At 48.1% G+C, this 25153-nt stretch overlaps 1 protein-coding gene across 1 annotated transcript in view; it reads left to right on the forward strand.

The window, feature by feature from the left end:
• The first annotated feature begins 9558 nt into the window (after nucleotides 1-9558).
• PLA1A (phospholipase A1 member A) overlaps nucleotides 9559-25153 on the forward strand; it is a 53746-nt gene continuing 38151 nt past the window's right edge. Inside the window, exons 1-6 of the mRNA XM_069759688.1 lie at nucleotides 9559-9713; nucleotides 12774-12978; nucleotides 13067-13244; nucleotides 14766-14874; nucleotides 18395-18496; nucleotides 19205-19291. Of these exons, the coding sequence (XP_069615789.1) occupies nucleotides 9629-9713; nucleotides 12774-12978; nucleotides 13067-13244; nucleotides 14766-14874; nucleotides 18395-18496; nucleotides 19205-19291 (766 nt within the window). The 5' untranslated portion in view covers nucleotides 9559-9628. The remainder of the gene's footprint in view (nucleotides 9714-12773; nucleotides 12979-13066; nucleotides 13245-14765; nucleotides 14875-18394; nucleotides 18497-19204; nucleotides 19292-25153) is intronic.

The raw sequence follows: 25153 nt of genomic DNA on the forward strand, positions 1-25153 counted from the left end.
TGCGTCCATACTGACCCCCAATGTAGTGAACAGGACTAACTGCAGAACCACACACAACAACCGCTGCCGCAAGAAGAGAAATGTAGATAATAAACTAAAATACAGAAAATAACAATAAATGAACATTGAGCCGTTCTAAGAAACAGCAGAGTCTGCTTTTGTCTTTACTATTTTTTTGACGCTTTATCATTCCTGTGAATCACTGACCTAACATTTAATTGTTACCCAAAGATTTTTAGAACGGCTTCACATCTATGTTGCATGAAGACAACCAATTTCTGGCCCCTATCACCTGTTATTCCAGCCCAAGATGTTTGCGGGTGGTGGAGAGGGCAATGATGGAGGTGGGGGACAGGGCAATGATAGGAGTGGTGGGGTAGAAGGCAATAATAGGAGTGGTGGGGGAGAAATCAATGAAGGGAGTGGTGGGGTAGAAGGCAATGATGGTTGTGGTGGAAAGAACAATGATGGTAGTGGTGGAAAGGACAATGATGGTGGTGGTGGGGGAGAAAGCAATGATGGTGGTGGTGAAAAGGGCAATGATAGGGTTGGTGGGGAGAAGGCAATGATGGAGGTGGTGATGAGGACAATGATGGAGGTGGAGGGGGGCTACATTACATTCTGTGGGGGGAGCAGCATTATATTCTGTGTGGGGGCTGCATTTTTCTCTCAAGGGGCTATATTATATTCTGGGGGCTACATTATGCTATGTGAGGGGGGCTGCATTATGCCCTATGAGGGGGATACAGTATATTCTATGGGGTCTGCATTATATCTAATGAGGGGGGTGCATTATACTCTGAGGGGGCTACATTATATTCTATTGGGGGGGCTGCATTATACCTTATGAGGGGACTACATTATATTCTATGGGGGGCTACATTACATTCTATGAGGGGCTACCCCAACCCCTGCTACATAATTAAGATGTGTACTACCTTATATTATACCCTGATATTAGCGTGATTTACCGCACAATTGGTGGTCTTGTATCTATTTCTATGTAGCTATAGTGGGCCCCAAGAATGATTTTCTCTGGTGGGCCCAAGGTGCTTCAGTCCGACGCTGCACATATCCATGAAAATCACGGCTCTGAGAATGAGATCCGTGATGGTCAGAACAGGACATGCTCAGTGGGTCTGTAAAAACACGCAGCACAGCTAGTGATGGGCAGTCCAGCTCTTTTTGGATCCTAAATGGATCCATATGGATCAATATGTGAACACATAATTATGCTGATGTAATGCATCCGAAACCCCGTCCACCAGTGGCAGAAACTCCACCCACTTGCTAGTAACCAAATGATGAGTGGGTGGGGTTTTGTTCGGGTGGGCGGAGTTACGTCTGGCGAACACCGTATTTTACGCCCAGTGAGAGCCATTCAGAGAATTCAGAGGGTATCACTGGGGTGCCGGCTCCCATCGTTCACAGCAGGGAGCCGGATCTTTGTACCGGATCGTTCACAAACGACATCATTACAGCACACCGACACTGCACACAGATACAGGGATAGTAAAGAAGGAGAAAAAAGGGGTTTCTTGGCTAAAAAAAGAAATATTTTTATTATTAGTTACATATAATAGATAAATAATGCAAAAAGTACAAAATAATAATAATATTAAGGTGCACAAGGACGGAAAAGGTCGACCGCAGGTGCCAATCACCCTGAAACATGTGCTTTGAGCTGACAAAAAACGCTTCTCAATCCGATGAACAATGTCAGCAAATGTCAATATAAAAGGGTAATTATGCTGAGAGTAGCGCTCACCAGTGTATGTAGGGAGTTGAGGACATCGGGCTGAATCTGGAAAACCCCAACGCGCGTTTTGCTTGTTTATATCCCCTTGACGCGCGTTGGGGTTTTCCTGATCCAGCCTGATGTCCTCAACTCCCTACATACACTGGTAAGCGCTACTCTCAGCATAATTACCCTTTTATATTGTCATTTGACATTTGCTGACATTGCTCATCGGATTGAGAAGCGTTTTTTTGCCAGCGTAAATCACATGTTTCAGGGTGTTGATTAGCACCGGTGGTCGACCTTTTCCGTCCTTGTGCACCTTAATATTATTACTATTTTGTACTTTTTGCATTATTTATTTATTATATGTAACTAATAATAAAAAAATATATCTTATTTTAACCAAGAAACTCCTCTTTTCTCCTTCTTCACTGTTAGTATGGAGTTGTTTGTTTTTGGGGATTCCGTGCACAATTTAGTGCAATTCTCTTGAACCAAAATGCAACCTGGAATTGTTCTCACAGATACAGGGACGTAGCCTTATTATATCTCCATATAATCACCAATGGGACACAATCAGGATGATTCTGCAAAAGCACTGGCCAATATGAAGAACAGAACCAGTATTATCTAAACTTATCCCCAAGTCACCACTTACGGAAGAAGCCGGAATCTAAAGGACATTCTAGTTAGGAGCCGCTATGCTGTGAAAACTCAGGATCCTTTTAAAGCGGGCAGACAAAAATGGGATTGTTACCCGTGTGGTGCCTGCCTGGCATGCAAAACTCGTGTCCTCACCTCAGCAGATGGGCAGAGGGAGTATAAGAATATGGACTATATCTCATGTGGCACGACACACGTGGTATACTGTGCTAGGTGCTCGTGTGCTTTACTCTAGACTGGTCTCACCTCACATGAATTCAGAATCAGTTTTGCAGTGAGAAATAAGTATTTGATCCCCTATCAACCATTAAGAGTTCTGGCTCCTACAGACCAGTCAGACGCTCCTAATCACCTCGTTACCTGTATTAATGACAGCTGTCTCACATAGTCACCTTTATAACAGACTCCTGTCCACAGACTCTATTAATCAGTCAGACTGTAACCTCTACAACATGGGCAAGACCAAAGAGCTTTATAAGGCCGTCAGGGACAAGATCATAGACCTGGAATGGGCTACAAAACCATAAGTAAGATGTTGGGTGAGAAGGAGACAACTGTTGGTGCAATAGTAAGAAAATGGAAGAAATACCAAAAGACTGTCAATCGATATCGATCTAGGGCACCATGCAAAATCTCACGTCGCGGGGTATCCTTGATCATGAGGAAGGTGAGAGATCAGCCTAAAACTGCACGGGAGGAACTTGTTAATGATCTCAAGGCAGCTGGGACCACAGTCACCAAGAAAACCATTGGTAACACATTATGTGGTAAAGGTTTAATATCCTGCAGTGCCCACAAGGTCCCCCTGCTAAAGAAGACACATGTGCACCTGTCTGAAGTCTGACAATGAACCCTTGGATGATTCTGTGAGTGATTGGGAGAAGGTGCTGTGGTCAGATGAGACAAAAATTTAGTTTTTTGGCATAAACTCAACTCGCTGTGTTTGGAGGAAGAGAAATGCTGCCTATGACTCAAAGAACACCATCCCCACTGTCAAGCATGGAGGTGGAATCATTATGTTTTGGGGGTGTGACTCTGCTAAAGGCACAAGACTACTTCACTGCATCAATGGGAGAATGGATGGAACCATGTACCGTAAAATCTTGAGTGACAACCTCCTTCCCTCCGCCAGGACATTAAAAACGGGTCGTGCCTGGGTCATCCAGCAAGACAATGACCCAAAACATACAGCCAACGCAACAAAGGAGTGGCTCAAAAAGAAGCACATAAGGGCATGGAGTGGCCTAGCCAGTCTCCAGACCTTCATCCCATAGAAAACTTATGGAGGGAGGTAAAGCTCCGAGTTGCCAAGCGACGGCCTCAAAATCTTAATGATTTAGAGATGATCTGCAAAGAGGAGTGGAGCAAAATTCCTCCTGACGTGCGGAAACCTCATCATCAGCTACAGAAAACGTCTGACTGCTGGGCTCGCCAACAAGGGTTTTACTACCAAGTATTAAGTCTTGTTTGCCAGAGGGATCAAATACTTATTTCTCACTGCAAAATGCAAATAAATGTATATACTGTAATTTATACAATGTGATTTTCTGGATTTTATTTTTGATATTCTGTCTCTCAATGTTAAAATTAACCTACAAATAAAATTATAGGCTGTTCATGTCGTGTACTAGAAAACAGGAAAAAAATTCCAAGTGTGGTGAAATTGCAAAAAAAGTGCAATCCCTCACTTGCTTTTTGTTTTACTAGGTTCACTAAATGCTAAAACTGAGCTGCCATTATGATTCTCCAGGTCAGTACGAGTTCATAGACACCAAACATGTCTAGGTTATGTTTTATCTAAGTGGTGAAAAAAATTTCCAAAGTTTGTAAAAAAAAAAAAGTTTCCATTTTTTTATACCCGTAGCGTCTCCATTTTTCGTGACCTTGGCTTGGGTGAGGGCTTATTTTTTGCGCGCTGAACTGACATTTTTATTGATACATGTTTGGTGCTGATACTTTTTTTTTATCGCCCGTTATTGCATTTTATTGCAATGTTGCAGCCACCAATAAAACATAATTCTGGCGTTTCGTTTTTTTTTCTCGCTACACCGATTACTGATTGGATTAATTCTTTTTTTTATTGATAGATCGGGCGATTCTGAACACGGCGTGTGCGTTAGTAAGTATACCTGTGTCTCCAGGTCCATCTCCTTCAGAGTCTCCCCTCTTCGGCAGGGCATTCTCTCCAGACGATTTCGCACAAACTGAGGCACAGTCCATTGCAACTTTAACAATAACATCGTTCCTGTTTCCTTTACACAGCACATCCTTTCACCTCACAGCTTGTAGCACAGGTTGCACGATGGTGAATCACGATTCCATCCGTGGCTGTTGCGGGCACGTCTGCTGATCAGATTAGCTGTCATGTGGAGGAAAAGGTGCGGGCTCATCGCCGGAGCCTGCACCAAACAGGGGGAGGCGTCCAATGATGGACTGTGTCCATCATTGGACGCTAAGGGGTTAAGACCAGGAATGACACACAATTGGTTACAAACCCCCTGAGGAAGCCCACGCGAAACGCGCGTCGGGGCTGCATGATTGGTGTCCAAAAATTGAGATAATGGGTAAGAGCAGTTGTTAGCTTGGTATACATTACCTTTTTTCCCTTAAATAATAATAATAATCTTTTATTTTTAGATAGTGCTAACATATTCCACAGCGCTTTACAGTTAAAGTGGTATACATCAATTTTTTTTACCTATGTTGTACATCTCTCACATGTGGACTCTCCACTCCATGTCTCTCTAGCTTATTATTACTTAATATACACTTTGTATTTTTCTACGTTTTACTTAGATTTTGAAATGATGCGTGGTGTTTTCCTCATGAAGACATGTACTCATATTGACTCAATTTACTCAACTGGCACTGGCGCATTAGGTAACCCTCTGCTAAAATCTGTTTCTCCCATCCACTAAAATAAAGGTGGACCCTGCAAATTACACCTCTGTATTCAACTATCCATTTTGTTTTTAAACTGACTGACTACTTTTTTTTATATGTAATATATTTTTGAATAAACTTTGATATTTTTTCATGTGGGACTTTTTAGACTCTATTTTTCTTCTGTTTCTAAGTGTACTCACTTATGTATAGCACAGTAACATAGTAACATAGTAACATAGTTAGTAAGGCCGAAAAAAGACATTTGTCCATCCAGTTCAGCCTATATTCCATCATAATAAATCCCCAGATCTACGTCCTTCTACAGAACCTAATAATTGTATGATACAATATTGTTCTGCTCCAGGAAGACATCCAGGCCTCTCTTGAACCCCTCGACTGAGTTCGCCATCACCACCTCCTCAGGCAAGCAATTCCAGATTCTCACTGCCCTAACAGTAAAGAATCCTCTTCTATGTTGGTGGAAAAACCTTCTCTCCTCCAGACGCAAAGAATGCCCCCTTGTGCCCGTCACCTTCCTTGGTATAAACAGATCCTCAGCGAGATATTTGTATTGTCCCCTTATATACTTATACATGGTTATTAGATCGCCCCTTAGTCGTCTTTTTTCTAGACTAAATAATCCTAATTTCGCTAATCTATCTGGATATTGTAGTTCTCCCATCCCCTTTATTAATTTTGTTGCCCTCCTTTGTACTCTCTCTAGTTCCATTATATCCTTCCTGAGCACCGGTGCCCAAAACTGGACAAAGTACTCCATGTGCGGTCTAACTAGGGATTTGTACAGAGGCAGTATAATGCTCTCATCATGTGTATCCAGTCCCTTAGTATATAGTCTATTCACTTATTATGTACAGCACAGTCCCTTAGTACATATTGCACTCAGTTATTATGTCTAGTACAGTCCCTTAGTATATACTGTACTCAGTTATTATGTGTAGAACTGTCCCTTAGTATATAGTGTACTCACTTATTATGTATAGCACAGTCCCTTAGTATATAGTATACTCACTTATTATGTATAGCACAGTCCCTTAGTACATAGTGTACTAAATTATTATGTATAGCACAGTCCCTTAGTATATAGTGTACTCACTTATTATGTATAGCACAGTCCCTTAGTATATAGTGTACTCACTTATTATATGCAGCACAGTGTTATGAAAGGTAATTCAGTACCACAATGGACATAGAGGTCAGTGCACATACAGTGACCTGGCAATAACCCAAAAAACAAGAACGAGCTCTGAGACGTGGGAACTCTGTTGACCGCAATCCCTAATCCTCTCAAACCACACTAGAGGCAGCCGTGGATTGCGCCTAACGCTGCCTATGCAACTCGGCACAGCCTGAGAAACTAGCTAGCCTGAAGATAGAAAATAAGCCTACCTTGCCTCAGAGAAATACCCCAAAGGAAAAGGCAGCCCCCACATATAATGACTGTGAGTTAAGATGAAAAGACAAACGTAGAGATTAAATAGATTTAGCAAAGTGAGGCCCAACTTTCTGAACAGAGCGAGGATAGGAAAGGTAACTTTGCGGTCAACACAAAACCCTACAAAAACCACGCAAAGGGGGCAAAAAGACCCTCCGTACCGAACTAACGGCACGGAGGTACACCCTCTGCGTCCCAGAGCTTCCAGCAAGCAGAAAAAACAAATTGACAAGCTGGACAGAAAAAAAACAGCAAACAAATAGCAAGAGGAACTTAGCTATGCAGAGCAGCAGGCCACAGGAACGATCCAGGAGGAAACAGGTCCAATACTAGAACATTGACTGGAAGCCAGGATCAAAGCACTAGGTGGAGTTAAATAGGGTAGCACCTAACGACTTCACCATATCACCTGAGGAAGGAAACTCTGAAGCCGCAGTACCACTTTCCTCCACCAACGGAAGCTCACAGAGAGAATCAGCCGAAGTACCACTTGTGACCACAAGAGGGAGCTCTGCCACAGAATTCACAACAGCACAGCCCATTAGTATATAGTGTACTCAATTATTATGTATAGCACAGTCCCTTAGTATATAGTGTACTTATTATGTATAGCACAGTCCCTTAGCATATAGTGTACTCGCTTATTATGTATAGCACAGTCCCTTAGTATATAGTGTACTTGCTTATTATGTATAGCACAGTCCCTTAGTATATAGTGTACTCACTTATTATGTATAGCACAGTCCCTTAGTATATAGTATACTCACTTATTATGTATAGCACAGTCCCCTAGTACATAGTGTACTAAATTATTATGTATAGCACAGTCCCTTAGTATATAGTGTACTCACTTATTATGTATAGCACAGTCCCTTAGTATATAGTGTACTCACTTATTATATGCAGCACAGCCCATTAGTATATAGTGTACTCAATTATTATGTATAGCACAGTCCCTTAGTATATAGTGTACTTATTATGTATAGCACAGTCCCTTAGCATATAGTGTACTTGCTTATTATGTACAGCACAATCCCTTATATAGTGTACTTGCTTATTATGTATAGCACAGTCCCTTAGTATATAGTCTAGTTGCTTATTATGTATAGCACAGTCCCACAGTATATAGTGTACTCTCTTATTATGTATAGCACAGTCCCTTAGTATATAGTGTGCTCACTTATTATGTATAGCACAGTCCCTTAGTATATAGTGTACTTGCTTATTATGTGTAGCACAGTCCCTTAGTATATAGTGTACTCACTTATTACGTATAGCACAGTCCCTTAGTATATAGTGTACTCAATTATTATGTATAGAATTGTCATCTTCTGCTTTCTTCTTCGTCTCTCTGGTTTGGTTTCCATTAAAAAGCATTAGAGATCATTGTAACAAAACAGACGATCATTGTCTGCAATTCCTTGAAAGTTTTACCCTCTCCAATCAACTTTTTCATCAAAGTACTCTGTTCTTCTGAGCAATGTCTTGGGCGCCCCATATTTTTCAGGCTTTCCAGGAGAAATGCATGTACAACATGTCCTGGCATCACCCTTAGATAAGGGCCACCGGATTCACCCCAGTGTCTTCACAGAATGATTGACCTCTCTGATCTCCACACTGATATTATTGTGATCACCGCCTCGCAATTAGTTTAATACACAGACTCCTGCAGATCATGAATGTCTCTGGTGGTGCTCTTATCTACTGCACCAACTGGTAAATTGTGTGACGTGTGGTGATAGAATTTATACCAAAAACAGGGATTCATCTGGTCAGTCATATTGGACGGAGAGTATTTTTAACACTATTGTAGTTCACAAAAAGTGACTGCAGCTCTGGAGGTGACTGGAGGATAAGACACGATGTAAAGAGAATAGTGACTGCAGCTCTGGAAGTGACTGGAGGATAAGACACAATGTAACAGCAGAATAGTGAGTGCAGCTCTGGAGGTGACTGGAGGATAAGACATGATGTAATAGCAGAATAATGAGTGTAGCTCTGGAGGAGACTGGAGGATAAGACACAATGTAGCAGCAGAATAGTGAGTGCAGCTCTGGAGGTGACTGGAGGATAAGACACAATGTAGCAGCAGAATAGTGAGTGCAGATCTGGAGGTGACTGGAGGATAAGACATGATGTAACAGCAGAATAATGAGTGTAGCTCTGGCGGTGACTGGAGGATAAGACACAATGTAGCAGCAGAATAGTGAGTGCAGCTCTGGAGGTGACTGGAGGATAAGACATGATGTAACAGCAGAATAATGAGTGTAGCTCTGGAGGTGACTGGAGGATAAGACACAATGTAGCAGCAGAATAGTGAGTGCAGCTCTGGAGGTGACTGGAGGATATGACACAATGTAGCAGCAGAATAGTGAGTGCAGCTCTGGAGGTGACTGGAGGATAAGACATGATGTAACAGCAGAATAATGAGTGTAGCTCTGGCGGTGACTGGAGGATAAGATACGATGTAACAGCAGAATAGTGAGTGCAGCTCTGGAGGTGACTGGAGGGTAAGACATGGTGTAGCACAGGAGCAGGGGTGCACCTGTGGCATACATGGAGTGTGTATTTGCACACTGTGTCTGCGAGCACCAGGCTCCGGACGGATAATGCCCCTCTGTGCCGGGCACAATGGTCGGGCACAGCAGACTGTCTTGTGACTGTCAGGTGCTTCTCACTGGCTGACACTTGTTTCTCGGGGGTCTGGAGGCCGCCTGTCCTCTGCTGGGGCTCCTGGACTTCTGGCCTCTATCAGCAGGGAGGGCTCCAGCCAGGAAAACAGCCCAGACCTGGCTAATGATTGCTGGCATAAACCCCCTCACTGCTGGAGCAGGAGGACACAGGCTGAGCTCGGGTCACCACCCTCCGTGTAATCTCATAACCCCATGAAAGGGTTACAGACAAGGCGACTGCTCATCATGGCCGGACCCAGGGTGATCGCAGCCCTACTTACCTGCATGATCTCCTCAGGTGAGTCCGTAATACGGAGCCGAGACAGCACATCATCCCCTGCATACAGCACGTCATATGATGCATGGCGCAGAGCTTCCAGGTACAGGAACAATAGAGCTTCAGAAATGTCCCAGGGTGTAGGTCAGGGCCTCATTGTGTACCTCATTTCCAGCACACAGACCGTGGGACCAGTATACAGCCCCTCAGGTCCGAGCCGTACATTCAATGTGTTTCTGGGTGAGGGTGGACACACATCACAGTACACTGCTCTCATACAACTGGATGAGCAGGGCACTGCAATGGGCACCACAATGGGCTCCGCAATGGCACCGCAATAGTCACCACGATGGGCTCCACAATGGGCACCACGATGGGCTCTGCAATGGCACCGCAATGGGCACCACGATGGGCTCTGGAATGGCACCGCAATAGGCACCACGATGGGCTCCGCAATGGCACCACAATGGGCACCACGATGGGCTCTGCAATGGCACCGCAATGGGCACCACGATGGCACTATGATGGCACCAATCTTCTCCATTTCTTCCAATGTATGAGAAACTTAATTTCCACACGTAATGACAGGAAAGTGAGAGAATAATGGCAAAGCTGTGGTGAAACACGTCATTGGTGGGTGAGCTGATCATCGCTGTTTCTGTTTCTTTGCTGTCTGCATACTGGATATATCCCCACATACACTTATTATTTTCTACCTTATTGTTATCATAAAAGTTTCTTACTTGTTTTCACTCAGCAAATAATTATGTCAATCAGTATAAAGGTTTATTTTATTTTTAATGACTATTGGTCTATACAAACATCACTGCGATATATACATGTGATCTGAGTAGCTCATACACCATCGGTGGGGTCTACTCCTGACACTCGGCCGTTTGTGCTGAGTCTATAGTCTGTTATTTGATTTTTAAGAAAATTATTGAATACAATTCAATATTGAATAAAATATTTGAAGGGTTTCTGAGGGATGTTATTCTGAATTATCTCAATGAGAATAACTGTGTAACTCCATATCAGCATGGGTTTATGAGAAATCGCTCCTGTCAAACCAATCTAATCAGTTTTTATGAAGAGGTAAGCTATAGACTGGACCACGGTGAGTCATTGGACGTGGTATATCTCGATTTTTCCAAAGCGTTTGATACCGTGCCGCACAAGAGGTTGGTACACAAAATGAGAATGCTTGGTCTGGGGGAAAATGTGTGTAAATGGGTTAGTAACTGGCTAAGTGATAGAAAGCAGAGGGTGGTTATAAATGGTATAGTCTCTAACTGGGTCGCTGTGACCAGTGGGGTACCGCAGGGGTCAGTATTGGGACCTGTTCTCTTCAACATATTCATTAATGATCTGGTAGAAGGTTTACACAGTAAAATATCGATATTTGCAGATGATACAAAACTATGTAATGCAGTTAATACAAGAGAAGATAGTATTCTGCTACAGATGGATCTGGATAAGTTGGAAACTTGGGCTGAAAGGTGGCAGATGAGGTTTAACAATGATAAATGTAAGGTTATACACATGGGAAGAAGGAATCAATATCACCATTACACACTGAATGGGAAACCACTGGGTAAATCTGACAGGGAGAAGGAGTTGGGGATCCTAGTTAATGATAAACTTACCTGGAGCAGCCAGTGCCAGGCAGCAGCTGCCAAGGCAAACAGGATCATGGGGTGCATTAAAAGAGGTCTGGATACACATGATGAGAGCATTATACTGCCTCTGTACAAATCCCTAGTTAGACCGCACATGGAGTACTGTGTCCAGTTTTGGGCACCGGTGCTCATGAAGGATATAATGGAACTAGAGAGAGTACAAAGGAGGGCAACAAAATTAATAAAGGGGATGGGAGAACTACAATACCCAGATAGATTAGCGAAATTAGGATTATTTAGTCTAGAAAAAAGACGACTGAGGGGCGATCTAATAACCATGTATAAGTATATAAGGGGACAATACAAATATCTCGCTGAGGATCTGTTTATAGCAAGGAAGCTGACGGGCACAAGGGGGCATTCTTTGCGTCTGGAGGAGAGAAGGTTTTTCCACCAACATAGAAGAGGATTCTTTACTGTTAGGGCAGTGAGAATCTGGAATTGCTTGCCTGAGGAGGTGGTGATGGCGAACTCAGTCGAGGGGTTCAAGAGAGGCCTGGATGTCTTCCTGGAGCAGAACAATATTGTATCATACAATTATTAGGTTCTGTAGAAGGACGTAGATCTGGGGATTTATTATGATGGAATATAGGCTGAACTGGACAAATGTCTTTTTTCGGCCTTACTAACTATGTTACTATGTTACTATGTAATTTGTGTTTTTTTTTCTAAAACATCTGCTGTTCTCTCTTCCTTGGCTCATTTCTCTCTTTTCCCTGCGTCATACAGGGATGAAAATAACAATGACATGGGTTAGTTGAGATTTAGTTGTTTTATGGTTTGGAGATGGCGGATTGTGGTTGTTGTTGGTGGTTGTTATTGGAGAAATTATTTGGTGGATTTACCTGTGACTGTTGCTAGGTTTTGGGTATGTGAAAATTCCCTTTCTTCTCCTGCTTTGGTTTTTCTCCATCCTCCACTCCCCGCTGCCCGCTGCATTCCACTGTTGTCTGTGTGAGTATATTTGTATGTTTGGTATTTTCCTTTATCCCTGTTCATATTACCTTGTTAGTCTGGTTGTTGTATTATGGTATTCTACTACTCCCCTCTTCCCTTGGTGGGGGAATGGTACAGACTGAGGGCAGATACAGGAACTAAGGCAAGGTATGTGGCCCCGGTGTTTTCACCATCAGAAGTTATTCGGGGAACAGGGCAAGCTAAAGCGCCCCCTAGTGTTAGGGACAGGGAAGGAGACCCTGGTCTTGGACACCCGACAACAGAATCATAACACAGTTGTTACCAGTCCAACTTGGTCATTCACCAAATCCCTATCTACGGCCATAGTGCATGTGACGGTCCTCCTGCCCCAGATCTTACTCCACTGAGGCTCTGCACAGGCCGCTCCCACCTCTGCACAGGGGTCTTGTTCACCTTGTAATAATTCTGGTTTCTCTTCCTGCAGTAATGTCACACATTACTCCCATGAAATGCGCCGAATTCCAGACATCAGGATTTTTCCGGGATAACAATCTCCAAACGCAGTTCCTGCTCTTCACCCCGAAGAACCCAAAATGTGCTGAGCTCATCCAAGCCAATGAGACACAAAGAATCAAAAACTCAGCCTTCAATGCATCTCTGGACACCAAGGTCCTCATTCACGGCTTCAGGTTAGAAAACCCATAGACAGCGCCTCTCGAATAATGTATGTACCTCTACACTCACAACCAGGCTGACGTGGACTTGTTCTTCTTCTAGGGCTTTAGGCACAAAGCCATCTTGGATTGACAGCATGGTGGAATCTCTGCTTACTACTGGGAAGGTTAACGTTGTAGCGGTGGACTGGGTGTGCGGTGCCACAGCGAAGTATAACCAAGCTGTCGAAAATGTTCCCAGACTGAGCCGAGAGGTGGTGGCACTCATCAACTGCTTTCTGGTATTGTAACCCATTGTCCTTCTAGAATCTCCTCCATACTTATAGCTGATGATAGATGTTTTGAGACCAGCTATATTCTAGATTACTCATATTATTCTGGAATACTGATGGTTCCATAGGTCATTGTTGTTCTTCCCGTCTTCACGTGTTCTTCTAGATCATTGATGTTTATCCAAATTATTGAAATATTTATAGATCTTTCATGTCCTTTTAGAATACTGATGATGTTCCACTAATCTTTTATTCCACTGTTGTCCATCTCATTATTTTTCTTGAATAATTTATGCCCTAATCTAGATAAATTATGTTCATCTAGAATGCTGGAAACCCAGTAGATCACTGATTTCTAATATTCTTCTAGAAAATAATTGTTTGCAGTGATGTTCTTCTAGTCTTCTGTTGTTTTTCATCATCACTGATGTTTATTTTTTATCATTGTTCTGGTTCACCAAAGTTGATCTGGATCATGTACATAGTCCTAGAATAATTATTAGATTTCAGTAGATCTTTGAGTTCTAGTCTCTTGTTGTTTTTCTTCTTAAACGGAACCTGTCACCTGAATTTGGCGAGACCGGTTTTCGGTCATATGGGCGGAGTTTTTGGGTGTTTGATTCACCCTTTCCTTGCCCGCTGGCTGCATGCTGGCTGCAATATTGAATTGAAGTTCATTCTCTGTCCTCCGTAGTACATGCCTGCGCAAGGCAATCTTGCCTTGCGCACGCGCAGTATGCTTTGCCCAACTGCGGGGACAGTGACAGATGGTCATTTCCACCAGGACAGCAGCATTTTGTCCAGGAACAGTGGGCCTCTTCTGCAGGACACCTGGCAGACATGCCACACCTAAAGACCTAGGGACTTCCCACTTTGGAGAATGCATCAGAGGTTGTTCTAGACCAGTGTTCCCCAACATCAGTGTTCAAGAGACAGCAACTGGTCATGTTTTCAGGATTTCCTTAGTATTGCACAGGTGATGGCATTGGGGGCTCTTGAAAACTGGAGTTGGAGAACACTAGATCATTGATGATTCTACAGTCATTGATGTTCACATCGGCCACTTTTCCATCTTTTTTAGATTGTAGATGTATTTGTCTTCTGATAATGTTCCCTTCACTAAAGTTTATCTAGATCCATAATGTTGTTCTAGAACAGTGATGGTTAAATTGATTGCCAGCGTCCTTCTAAAATATGAATGTCCTCTGGATCATTCATGTCCTGAGCCATTGGACCTATGTAACCTGAAGATCAAATACGGTTTGTGCATCTAGATAGCTCATTTTCTATTGCAGGGCCACTAGAATATTTCATAATTTCTAGACCTTAGATATGATAGACCTCTAGACCAGTGTTCTCCGCCCTGTGTCTTACAACTACAAGTCCCAGCAAGTCCTGACAGCCAAAGGTTAGGGACAATTGCACAATCTGCCTTCAATGAGATCAGTCCATTGGCTGCCGCTGTGCTACCGTCCTCACTCCCATCAGTCTCTCTCCAGATCTTCTCACCCATCATTGCTGAATCCGCAGGAGCTGGGATCTACGGAACCTTCGCTCCACCTGGTCGGAGTCTCTCTGGGCGCTCATGTTGCTGGTTACATCGGACATTACTATGGAGGCCGAATTGGAAGGATCACCGGCAAGTAGGAACATAAGCAGAAGAGGCCGTAGCTACTGGGACCGAGGCCATAGCTACTGAGACCGAGGCCATAGTTACTGGGACCGAGGCCATAGTTACTGGGACCGAGGCCATAGTTACTGGGACTGAGGCCATAGCTACTGAGACCGAGGCCATAGTTACTGGGACCGAGGCCATAGCTACTGGGACTGAGGCCATAGTTACTGGGACCGAGGCCATAGTTACTGGGACTGAGGCCATAGCTACTGGGACCGAGGCCATAGTTACTGGGACCGAGGCCATAGCTACTGGGACTGAGGCCATAGTTACTGGGACCGAGGCCATAGTTACTGGGACTGAGGCCATAGCTACTGGGACCGAGGCCATAGTTACTGGGACCGAGGCCATAGCTGCTGGGACTGAGGCCATAGTTACTGGAACCGAGGCCATAGCTACTGAGACCGAGGCCATACTTACTGGAACCGAGGCCATAGCTACTGAGACCGAGGCCATAGTTACTGGGACCGAGGCCATAGCTGCTGGGACTGAGGCCATAGTTACTGGGACCGAGGCCATAGTTACTGGGACTGAGGCCATAGCTACTGGGACCGAGGCCATAGTTACTGGGACCGAGGCCATAGCTGCTGGGACTGAGGCCATAGTTACTGGAACCGAGGCCATAGCTGCTGGGACTGAGGCCATAGCTACTGGGACCGAGGCCATAGTTACTGGGACCGAGGCCATAGCTGCTGGGACTGAGGCCATAGTTACTGGGACCGAGGCCATAGTTACTGGGACTGAGGCCATAGCTACTGAGACCGAGGCCATAGTTACTGGGACCGAAGCCATAGCTACTGAGACCGAGGCCATACTTACTGGGACCGAGGCCATAGTTACTGGGACCGAGGCCAAAGTTACTGAGACCGAGGCCATAGCTACTGAGACCGAGGCCATAGTTACTGGGACCGAAGCCATAGCTACTGAGACCGAGGCCATAGTTACTGGGACCAAAGCCATAGCTACTGAGACCGAGGCCATACTTACTGGGACCGAGGCCATAGTTACTGGAACCGAGGCCATAGCTACTGAGACCGAGGCCATAGCTACTGAGACCGAGGCCAAAGCTACTGGGACCGAGGCCATAGCTACTGGGACCGAAGCCATAACTACTGGGACTGAGGCCATAGCTACTGGGACCGAGGCCGTAGCTACTGGGACAGAGGCCGTAGCTACTGGGACCGAGGCCATAGTTACTGAGACTGAGGCCATAGCTACTGGGACTGAGACCATAGTTACTGGGACCGAGGCCATAGTTACTGGAGCCGAGGCCATAGCTACTGGGACCGAGGCCATAGTTACTGGGACCGAGGCCATAGCTACTGGGACCGAGGCCATAGTTACTGGGACCGAGGCCATAGCTACTGGGACCGAAGCCATAGTTACTGGGACCGAGGCCATAGCTACTGAGACCGAGGCCATAGTTACTGGGACCGAGGCCATAGCTACTGAGACCGAGGCCATAGTTACTGGGACCGAGGCCATAGCTACTGGGACAGAGGCCATAGTTACTGGGACCGAGGCCATAGCTACAGCTACTGGGACAGAGGCTGTAGCTACTGGGACCGAGGCCATAACTACTGGGACCGAGGCCATAGCTACTGGGACCGAGGCCATAGCTACTGGGACCGAGGCCATAGTTACTGGGACCGAGGCCATAGTTACTGGGACCGAGGCCATAGCTACTGAGACCGAGGCCATAGTTACTGGGACCGAGGCCATAGTTACTGGGACCGAGGCCATAGTTACTGGGACCGAGACCATAGCTACTGGGACTGAGGCCATAGTTACTGGAACCGAGGCCATAGCTACTGAGACCGAGGCCATAGTTACTGGGACCGAGGCCATAGCTACTGAGACCGAGGCCATAGTTACTGGGACCGAGGCCATAGCTACTGGGACCGAGGCCATAGTTACTGGGACCGAGGCCATAGCTACAGCTACTGGGACAGAGGCTGTAGCTACTGGGACCGAGGCCATAACTACTGGGACCGAGGCCATAGCTACTGGGACCGAGGCCATAGCTACTGGGACCGAGGCCATAGTTACTGGGACCGAGGCCATAGTTACTGGGACCGAGGCCATAGCTACTGAGACCGAGGCCATAGTTACTGGGACCGAGGCCATAGTTACTGGGACCGAGGCCATAGTTACTGGGACCGAGACCATAGCTACTGGGACTGAGGCCATAATTACTGGAACCGAGGCCATAGTTACTGGGACCGAGGCCATAGTTACTGGGACCGAGGCCATAGCTACTGGGACCGAGGCCATAGTTACTGGGACCGAGGCCATAGCTACTGGGACCGAGGCCATAGTTACTGGGACCGAGGCCATAGCTACTGGGACCGAGGCCATAGTTACTGGGACCGAGGCCATAGTTACTGGGACCGAGGCCATAGTTACTGGGACCTAGGCCATAGTTACTGGGACCGAGGCCATAGTTACTGGGACTGAGGCCATAGTTACTGTGACCTAGGCCATAGTTACTGGGACTGAGGCCAAAGTTACTAGGACTGAGGCCAAAGTTACTGGGAGCGAGGTCATAGCTGCTGGGACCGAGGCCATAGTTACTGGGACCTAGGCCATAGTTACTGGGACCGAGGCCATAGTACTGGGACCTAGGCCATAGCTACTGGGACCGAGGCCATAGTTACTGGGACTGAGGCCATAGTTACTGGGATCGAGGCCATAGTTACTGGGACCGAGGCCAAAGTTACTGGGACTGAGGCCATAGTTACTGGGACCGAGGCCATAGTTACTGGGACCGAGGCCATAGTTACTGGGACAGAGGTCATAGTTACTGGGACCGAGGCCATAGTTACTGGGACTGAGGCCACAGTTACTGGGACTGAGGCCATAGTTACTGTGACCTAGGCCATAGTTACTGGGACTGAGGCCAAAGTTACTGGGACTGAGGCCATAGTTACTGGGACCGAGGCCATAGTTACTGGGACCTAGGCCATAGTTACTGGAACCGAGGCCATAGCTGCTGGACCGAGGCCATAGTTACTGGGACCGAGGCCATAGTTACTGGGACCGAGGCCAAAGTTACTGGGACTGAGGCCATAGTTACTGGGACCGAGGCGATAGTTACTGGGACCGAGGCCATAGTTACTGGGACAGAGGTCATAGTTACTGGGACCGAGGCCATAGTTACTGGGACTGAGGCTATAGTTACTGGGACCTAGACCAAAGTTTCTGGGACCGAGGCCATAGTTACTGGGACCGAGGCCATAGTTACTGGGACTGAGGCCATAGTTATTGGGATCAGGTACTGGGACCGAGGCCATAGTTACTGGGACCTAGACCAAAGTTACTGGGACCTAGGCCATAGTTACTGGGACCGACCATTCTTGTTAAATTCGTCTCCCTGGCCCTCGGGGCCCGTCGTCTTGGCTCGGCCATGCTGCTCCGTGCGGACGGCCCGGCTCCAGCAGGATCTGTGTGGTGAAATATTTTTACCTTCTTCCTCTTCTCTCAGGTCTGGATCCTGCGGGGTACAAGTTCACACACAGCCACCCGGAGGAGAGACTGGACCCGAGTGACGCCATGTTTGTGGAGGCCGTGCACACTGACACAGACAGTAATTATCTGTAATCACGTCAGGCTGCACATTGGGGGGTGTACATACTTATCATTGCTCCAATACATGAACAAAAAAAAAGAAAAGACATCCTTGTCAATAGTGTGTATACAGCTCCTCTGTGGACTGACGAGTCTCCATGGTTACAGGCAGCCATCAAACCCCATATAGTCCGATCCTACTTCTGACTCCTCTCGTGTAACAGGACTCCAGGATCAGACCGCACAAAGTGCTTGTAGTCTGTTACCATGGAGATACACAAGTCTGGAGGAGCTGTATACACAAAACGGAGACAGGTAATCAACACACAGATGCACACGAAACACAGGCATCAGGAGCTCGGCTAGAGAGGCCACTGCTCTGGAGGTGACAGCAGGATAAGACATAATGTAACAGAAGAATAGTGACTGCAGCTCTGGAAGTGATTGGAGTATAGACATGATGTAACAGCAGAATAGTGACTGCAGCTCTGGAGGTGACTGGAGTATAGACATGATGTAACAGCAGAACAGTGAGTGCAGCTCTGGAGGTGACTGGAGTATAGACATGATGTAACAGCAGAATAGTGAGTGCAGCTCTGGAGGTAACTGGAGGATAAGACATGATGTAACAGCAGAACAGTGAGTGCAGCTCTGGAGGTGACTGGAGTATAAACATGATGTAAGCTGCTGTTCCCTTATAACGTTACTCCTTTTTCCATTCTTTTAGACTTCGGGATCCGCATCCCAGTGGGGCATGTCGATTACTTTGTCAACGGCGGCCGAGATCAGCCGGGGTGTCCGTCATTACGAAACTGTAAGTTCTATTAATATGAGATGGAGAAAGACGGTGACAGAAAATGAAGGAGTTAACCGTCGAGCCGATGTATCCGCCATCAGTGAGTTTAGTTATGACTCGTACATCTGTAAGCGGAGGCCAGGGCCGTAGTCATGGCCGAACACTCCGGTGTATCTTTGCCAGGGTCGCAGTCATGGCCGAACACTCCGGTGTATCTTTGCCAGGGTCGTAGTCATGGCCGAACACTCCGGTGTATCTTTGCCAGGGCCGCAGTCATGGCCGAACACTTCGGTGTATCTTTGCCAGGGCCGCAGTCATGGCCGAACACTTCGGTGTATCTTTGCCAGGGTCGTAGTCATGGCCGAACACTCCGGTGTATCTTTGCCAGGGCCGAAGTCATGGCCGAACACTCCGGTGTATCTTTGCCAGGGCCGCAGTCATGGCCGAACACTTCGGTGTATCTTTGCCAGGGTCGTAGTCATGGCCGAACACTCCGGTGTATCTTTGCCAGGGCCGCAGTCATGGCCGAACACTTCGGTGTATCTTTGCCAGGGTCGTAGTCATGGCCGAACACTCCGGTGTATCTTTGCCAGGGCCGCAGTCATGGCCGAACACTCCGGTGTATCTTTGCCAGGGCCGCAGTCATGGCTGAACACTCCGGTGTATCTTTGCCAGGGCCGCAGTCATGGCCGAACACTTCGGTGTATCTTTGCCAGGGTCGTAGTCATGGCCGAACACTCCGGTGTATCTTTGCCAGGGCCGCAGTCATGGCCGAACACTCCGGTGTATCTTTGCCAGGGCTGTAGTCATGGCCGAACACTCCGGTGTATCTTTGCCAGGGCCGTAGTCATGGCCGAACACTCCGGTGTATCTTTGCCAGGGCCGCAGTCATGGCCGAACACTCCGGTGTATCTTTGCCAGGGCCGCAGTCATGGCTGAACACTCCAGTGTATCTTTGCCAGGGCTGTAGTCATGGCCGAACACTCCGGTGTATCTTTGCCAGGGCCGTAGTCATGGCCGAACACTCCGGTGTATCTTTGCCAGGGCCCCAGTCATGGCCGAACACTCCGGTGTATCTTTGCCAGGGCCGTAGTCATGGCCGAACACTCCGGTGTATCTTTGCCAGGGCCGCAGTCATGGCCGAACACTCCGGTGTATCTTTGCCAGGGCCGCAGTCATGGCTGAACACTCCGGTGTATCTTTGCCAGGGCTGTAGTAATGGCCGAACACTCCGGTGTATCTTTGCCAGGGCTGCAGTCATGGCTGAACACTCCGGTGTATCTTTGCCAGGGCCGCAGTCATGGCCGAACACTCCGGTGTATCTTTGCCAGGGCTGTAGTCATGGCCGAACACTCCGGTGTATCTTTGCCAGGGCCGTAGTCATGGCTGAACACTCCGGTGTGTCTTTGCCAGGGTCGCAGACATGGCCGAACACTCCGGTGTATCTTTGCCAGGGCCGCAGTCATGGCTGAACACTCCGGTGTGTCTTTGCCAGGGTCGCAGACATGGCCGAACACTCCGGTGTATCTTTGCCAGGGCTGAAGTCATGGCTGAACACTCCGGTGTATCTTTGCCAGGGCTGAAGTCATGGCCGAACACTCCGGTGTATCTTTGCCAGGGCCGCAGTCATGGCCGAACACTCCGGTGTATCTTTGCCAGGGCCGCAGTCATGGCTGAACACTCCGGTGTATCTTTGCCAGGGCTGAAGTCATGGCTGAACACTCCGGTGTATCTTTGCCAGGGCTGAAGTCATGGCCGAACACTCCGGTGTATCTTTGCCAGGGCCGCAGTCATGGCCGAACACTCCGGTGTATCTTTGCCAGGGCCGCAGTCATGGCCGAACACTCCGGTGTATCTTTGCCAGGGCTGAAGTCATGGCTGAACACTCTGGTGTATCTTTGCCAGGGCCGTAGTCATGGCCGAACACTCCGGTGTATCTTTGCCAGGGCCGCAGTCATGGCCGAACACTCCGGTGTATCTTTGCCAGGGTCGCAGTCATGGCCGAACACTCCGGTGTATCTTTGCCAGGGTCGCAGTCATGGCCGAACACTCCGGTGTATCTTTGCCAGGGTCGCAGTCATGGCCGAACACTCCGGTGTATCTTTGCCAGGGCCGCAGTCATGGCCGAACACTCCGGTGTATCTTTGCCAGGGCTGAAGTCATGGCCGAACACTCCGGTGTATCTTTGCCAGGGCCGCAGTCATGGCCGAACACTCCGGTGTATCTTTGCCAGGGTCGCAGTCATGGCCGAACACTCCGGTGTATCTTTGCCAGGGCCGCAGTCATGGCCGAACACTCCGGTGTATCTTTGCCAGGGCTGAAGTCATGGCCGAACACTCCGGTGTATCTTTGCCAGGGCTGAAGTCATGGCCGAACACTCCGGTGTATCTTTGCCAGGGCCGCAGTCATGGCCGAACACTCCGGTGTATCTTTGCCAGGGTCGCAGTCATGGCCGAACACTCCGGTGTATCTTTGCCAGGGTCGCAGTCATGGCCGAACACTCCGGTGTATCTTTGCCAGGGCCGCAGTCATGGCCGAACACTCCGGTGTATCTTTGCCAGGGCTGAAGTCATGGCCGAACACTCCGGTGTATCTTTGCCAGGGCTGAAGTCATGGCTGAACACTCTGGTGTATCTTTGCCAGGGCTGTAGTCAAGGCCGAACACTCCGGTGTATCTTTGCCAGGGCTGTAGTCAAGGCCGAACACTCCGGTGTATCTTTGCCAGGGCCGCAGTCATGGCCGAACACTCCGGTGTATCTTTGCCAGGGCTGAAGTCATGGCCGAACACTCCGGTGTATCTTTGCCAGGGCTGAAGTCATGGCTGAACACTCTGGTGTATCTTTGCCAGGGCTGTAGTCATGGCCGAACACTCCGGTGTATCTTTGCCAGGGCTGTAGTCATGGCTGAACACTCCGGTGTATCTTTGCCAGGGCCGTAGTCATGGCCGAACACTTCGGTGTATCTTAGCCAGGGCTGTAGTCATGGCCGAACACTCCGGTGTATCTTTGCCAGGGCTGTAGTCATGGCCGAACACTCCGGTGTATCATTGCCAGGGCCGTAGTCATGGCCGAACACTTCGGTGTATCTTTGCCAGGGTCGTAGTCATGGCCGAACACTCCGGTGTATCTTTGCCAGGGCTGTAGTCATGGCCGAACACTCCGGTGTATCTTTGCCAGGGTCGCAGTCATGGCCGAACACTCCGGTGTATCTTTGCCAGGGCTGTAGTCATGGCCGAACACTCCGGTGTATCTTCGCCAGGGTCGCAGTCATGGCCGAACACTCCGGTGTATCTTTGCCAGGGCTCTAGTCATGGCCGAACACTCCAGTGTATCTTTGCCAGGGCTGTAGTCATGGCCGAACACTCCGGTGTATCTTTGCCAGGGCGGTAGTCATGGCCGAACACTCCGGTGTATCTTTGCCAGGGCGGTAGTCATGGCCGAACACTCCGGTGTATCTTTGCCAGGGTCGCAGTCATGGCTGAACACTCCGGTGTATCTTTGCCAGGGCTGTAGTCATAGCCGAACACTCCGGTGTATCTTTGCCAGGGCCGTAGTCATGGCCGAACACTCCGGTGTATCTTTGCCAGGGCCGCAGTCATGGCCAAACACTCCGGTGTATCTTTGCCAGGGTCGCAGTCATGGCTGAACACTCCGGTGTATCTTTGCCAGGGCCGTAGTCATGTCCGAACACTCCGGTGTATCTTTGCCAGGGCCGCAGTCATGGCCGAACACTCCGGTGTATCTTTGCCAGGGCTGTAGTCATAGCCGAACACTCCGGTGTATCTTTGCCAGGGCCGTAGTCATGGCCGAACACTCCGGTGTATCTTTGCCAGGGTCGCAGTCATGGCCAAACACTCCGGTGTATCTTTGCCAGGGCCGCAGTCATGGCTGAACACTCCGGTGTGTCTTTGCCAGGGCCGCAGTCATGGCTGAACACTCCGGTGTATCTTTGCCAGGGCCGCAGTCATGGCCGAACACTCCGGTGTTTCTTTGCCAGGGTCGCAGTCATGGCCGAACACTCCGGTGTATCTTTGCCAGGGCTGTAGTCATGACCGAACACTTCGGTGTATCTTTGCCAGGGTCGCAGTCATGGCCGAAAACTCCGGTGTATCTTTGCCAGGGTCGCAGTCAAGGCCGAACACTCCGGTGTATCTTTGCCAGGGCCGCAGTCATGGCCAAACACTCCTGTGTATCTTTGCCAGGGCCGCAGTCATGGCCAAACACTCCGGTGTATCTTTGCCAGGGCCGCAGTCATGGCCGAACACTCCGGTGTATCTTTGCCAGGGCCGCAGTCATGGCCGAACACTCCGGTGTATCTTTGCCAGGGCCGCAGTCATGGCCGAACACTCCGGTGTATCTTTGCCAGGGCCGCAGTCATGGCCGAACACTCCGGTGTATCTTTGCCAGGGTCGCAGTCATGGCCGAACACTCCGGTGTATCTTTGCCAGGGCTCTAGTCATGGCCGAACACTCCGGTGTATCTTTGCCAGGGCTCTAGTCATGGCCGAACACTCCGGTGTATCTTTGCCAGGGCCGCAGTCATGGCTGAACACTCCGGTGTATCTTTGCCAGGGCCGCAGTCATGGCCGAACACTCCGGTGTTTCTTTGCCAGGGTCGCAGTCATGGCCGAACACTCCGGTGTATCTTTGCCAGGGCTGTAGTCATGACCGAACACTTCGGTGTATCTTTGCCAGGGCCGCAGTCATGGCCGAACACTCCGGTGTATCTTTGCCAGGGTCGCAGTCAAGGCCGAACACTCCGGTGTATCTTTGCCAGGGCCGCAGTCATGGCCAAACACTCCGGTGTATCTTTGCCAGGGCCGCAGTCATGGCCAAACACTCCGGTGTATCTTTGCCAGGGCCGCAGTCATGGCCAAACACTCCGGTGTATCTTTGCCAGGGCTGTAGTCATGGCTGAACACTCCGGTGTATCTTTGCCAGGGCCGCAGTCATGGCCGAACACTCCGGTGTATCTTTGCCAGGGTCGCAGTCATGGCCGAACACTCCGGTGTATCTTTGCCAGGGCCGCAGTCATGGCTGAACACTCCGGTGTATCTTTGCCAGGGCCGTAGTCATGGCCGAACACTCCGGTGTATCTTTGCCAGGGTCGCAGTCATGGCCGAACACTCCGGTGTATCTTTGCCCTGGCCTCCGCTTACATGAAAACAGCATTCTCTCACCCGCATACCTGGGTCTTCTCCCGCTGCGCCATCTTGGATACCACTGAGGTGCTGAGGCCTTTCTGCAACTGACTTCACAAGAACTGAGACACAGTCCGGTTCAGATGCAACATGGGAAACTTTACTGGAACAACTTACAATACCAATACAATCTGCAATACCAAGATAGGTTATTACACTTGGGGCTATTTAGTTTGGAAAAGCGAAGACTAAGGGGTGATCTTATTTTAATGTATAAATATATGAGGGGACAGTACAAAGACCTTTCTGATGATCTTTTTAATCATAGACCTGAAACAGGGACAAGGGGGCATCCTCTGCGGTTGGAGGAAAAAAGGTTTAAGCATAATAACAGACGCGGATTCTTTACTGTAAGAGCAGTGAGACTATGGAACTCTCTGCCATATAATGTTGTAATGAGTGATTCATTACTTAAATTTAAGAGGGGACTGGATACCTTTCTGGAAAAGTATAATGTTACAGGGTATATACACTAGATTCCTTGATAGGGCGTTGATCCAGGGAACTAGTCTGATTGCCGTATGTGGAGTCGGGAAGGAATTTTTTTCCCCAATGTGGAGCTTACTCTTTGCCACATGGGGTTTTTTTTGCCTTCCTCTGGATCAACATGTTAGGGCATGTTAGGTTAGGCTATGGGTTGAACTAGATGGACATATAGTCTTCCTTCAACCTTAATAACTA

The sequence above is a fragment of the Ranitomeya imitator genome, chromosome 3 (assembly GCF_032444005.1).
Source record: "Ranitomeya imitator isolate aRanImi1 chromosome 3, aRanImi1.pri, whole genome shotgun sequence".
Taxonomy (NCBI): Eukaryota; Metazoa; Chordata; class Amphibia; order Anura; family Dendrobatidae; genus Ranitomeya; species Ranitomeya imitator.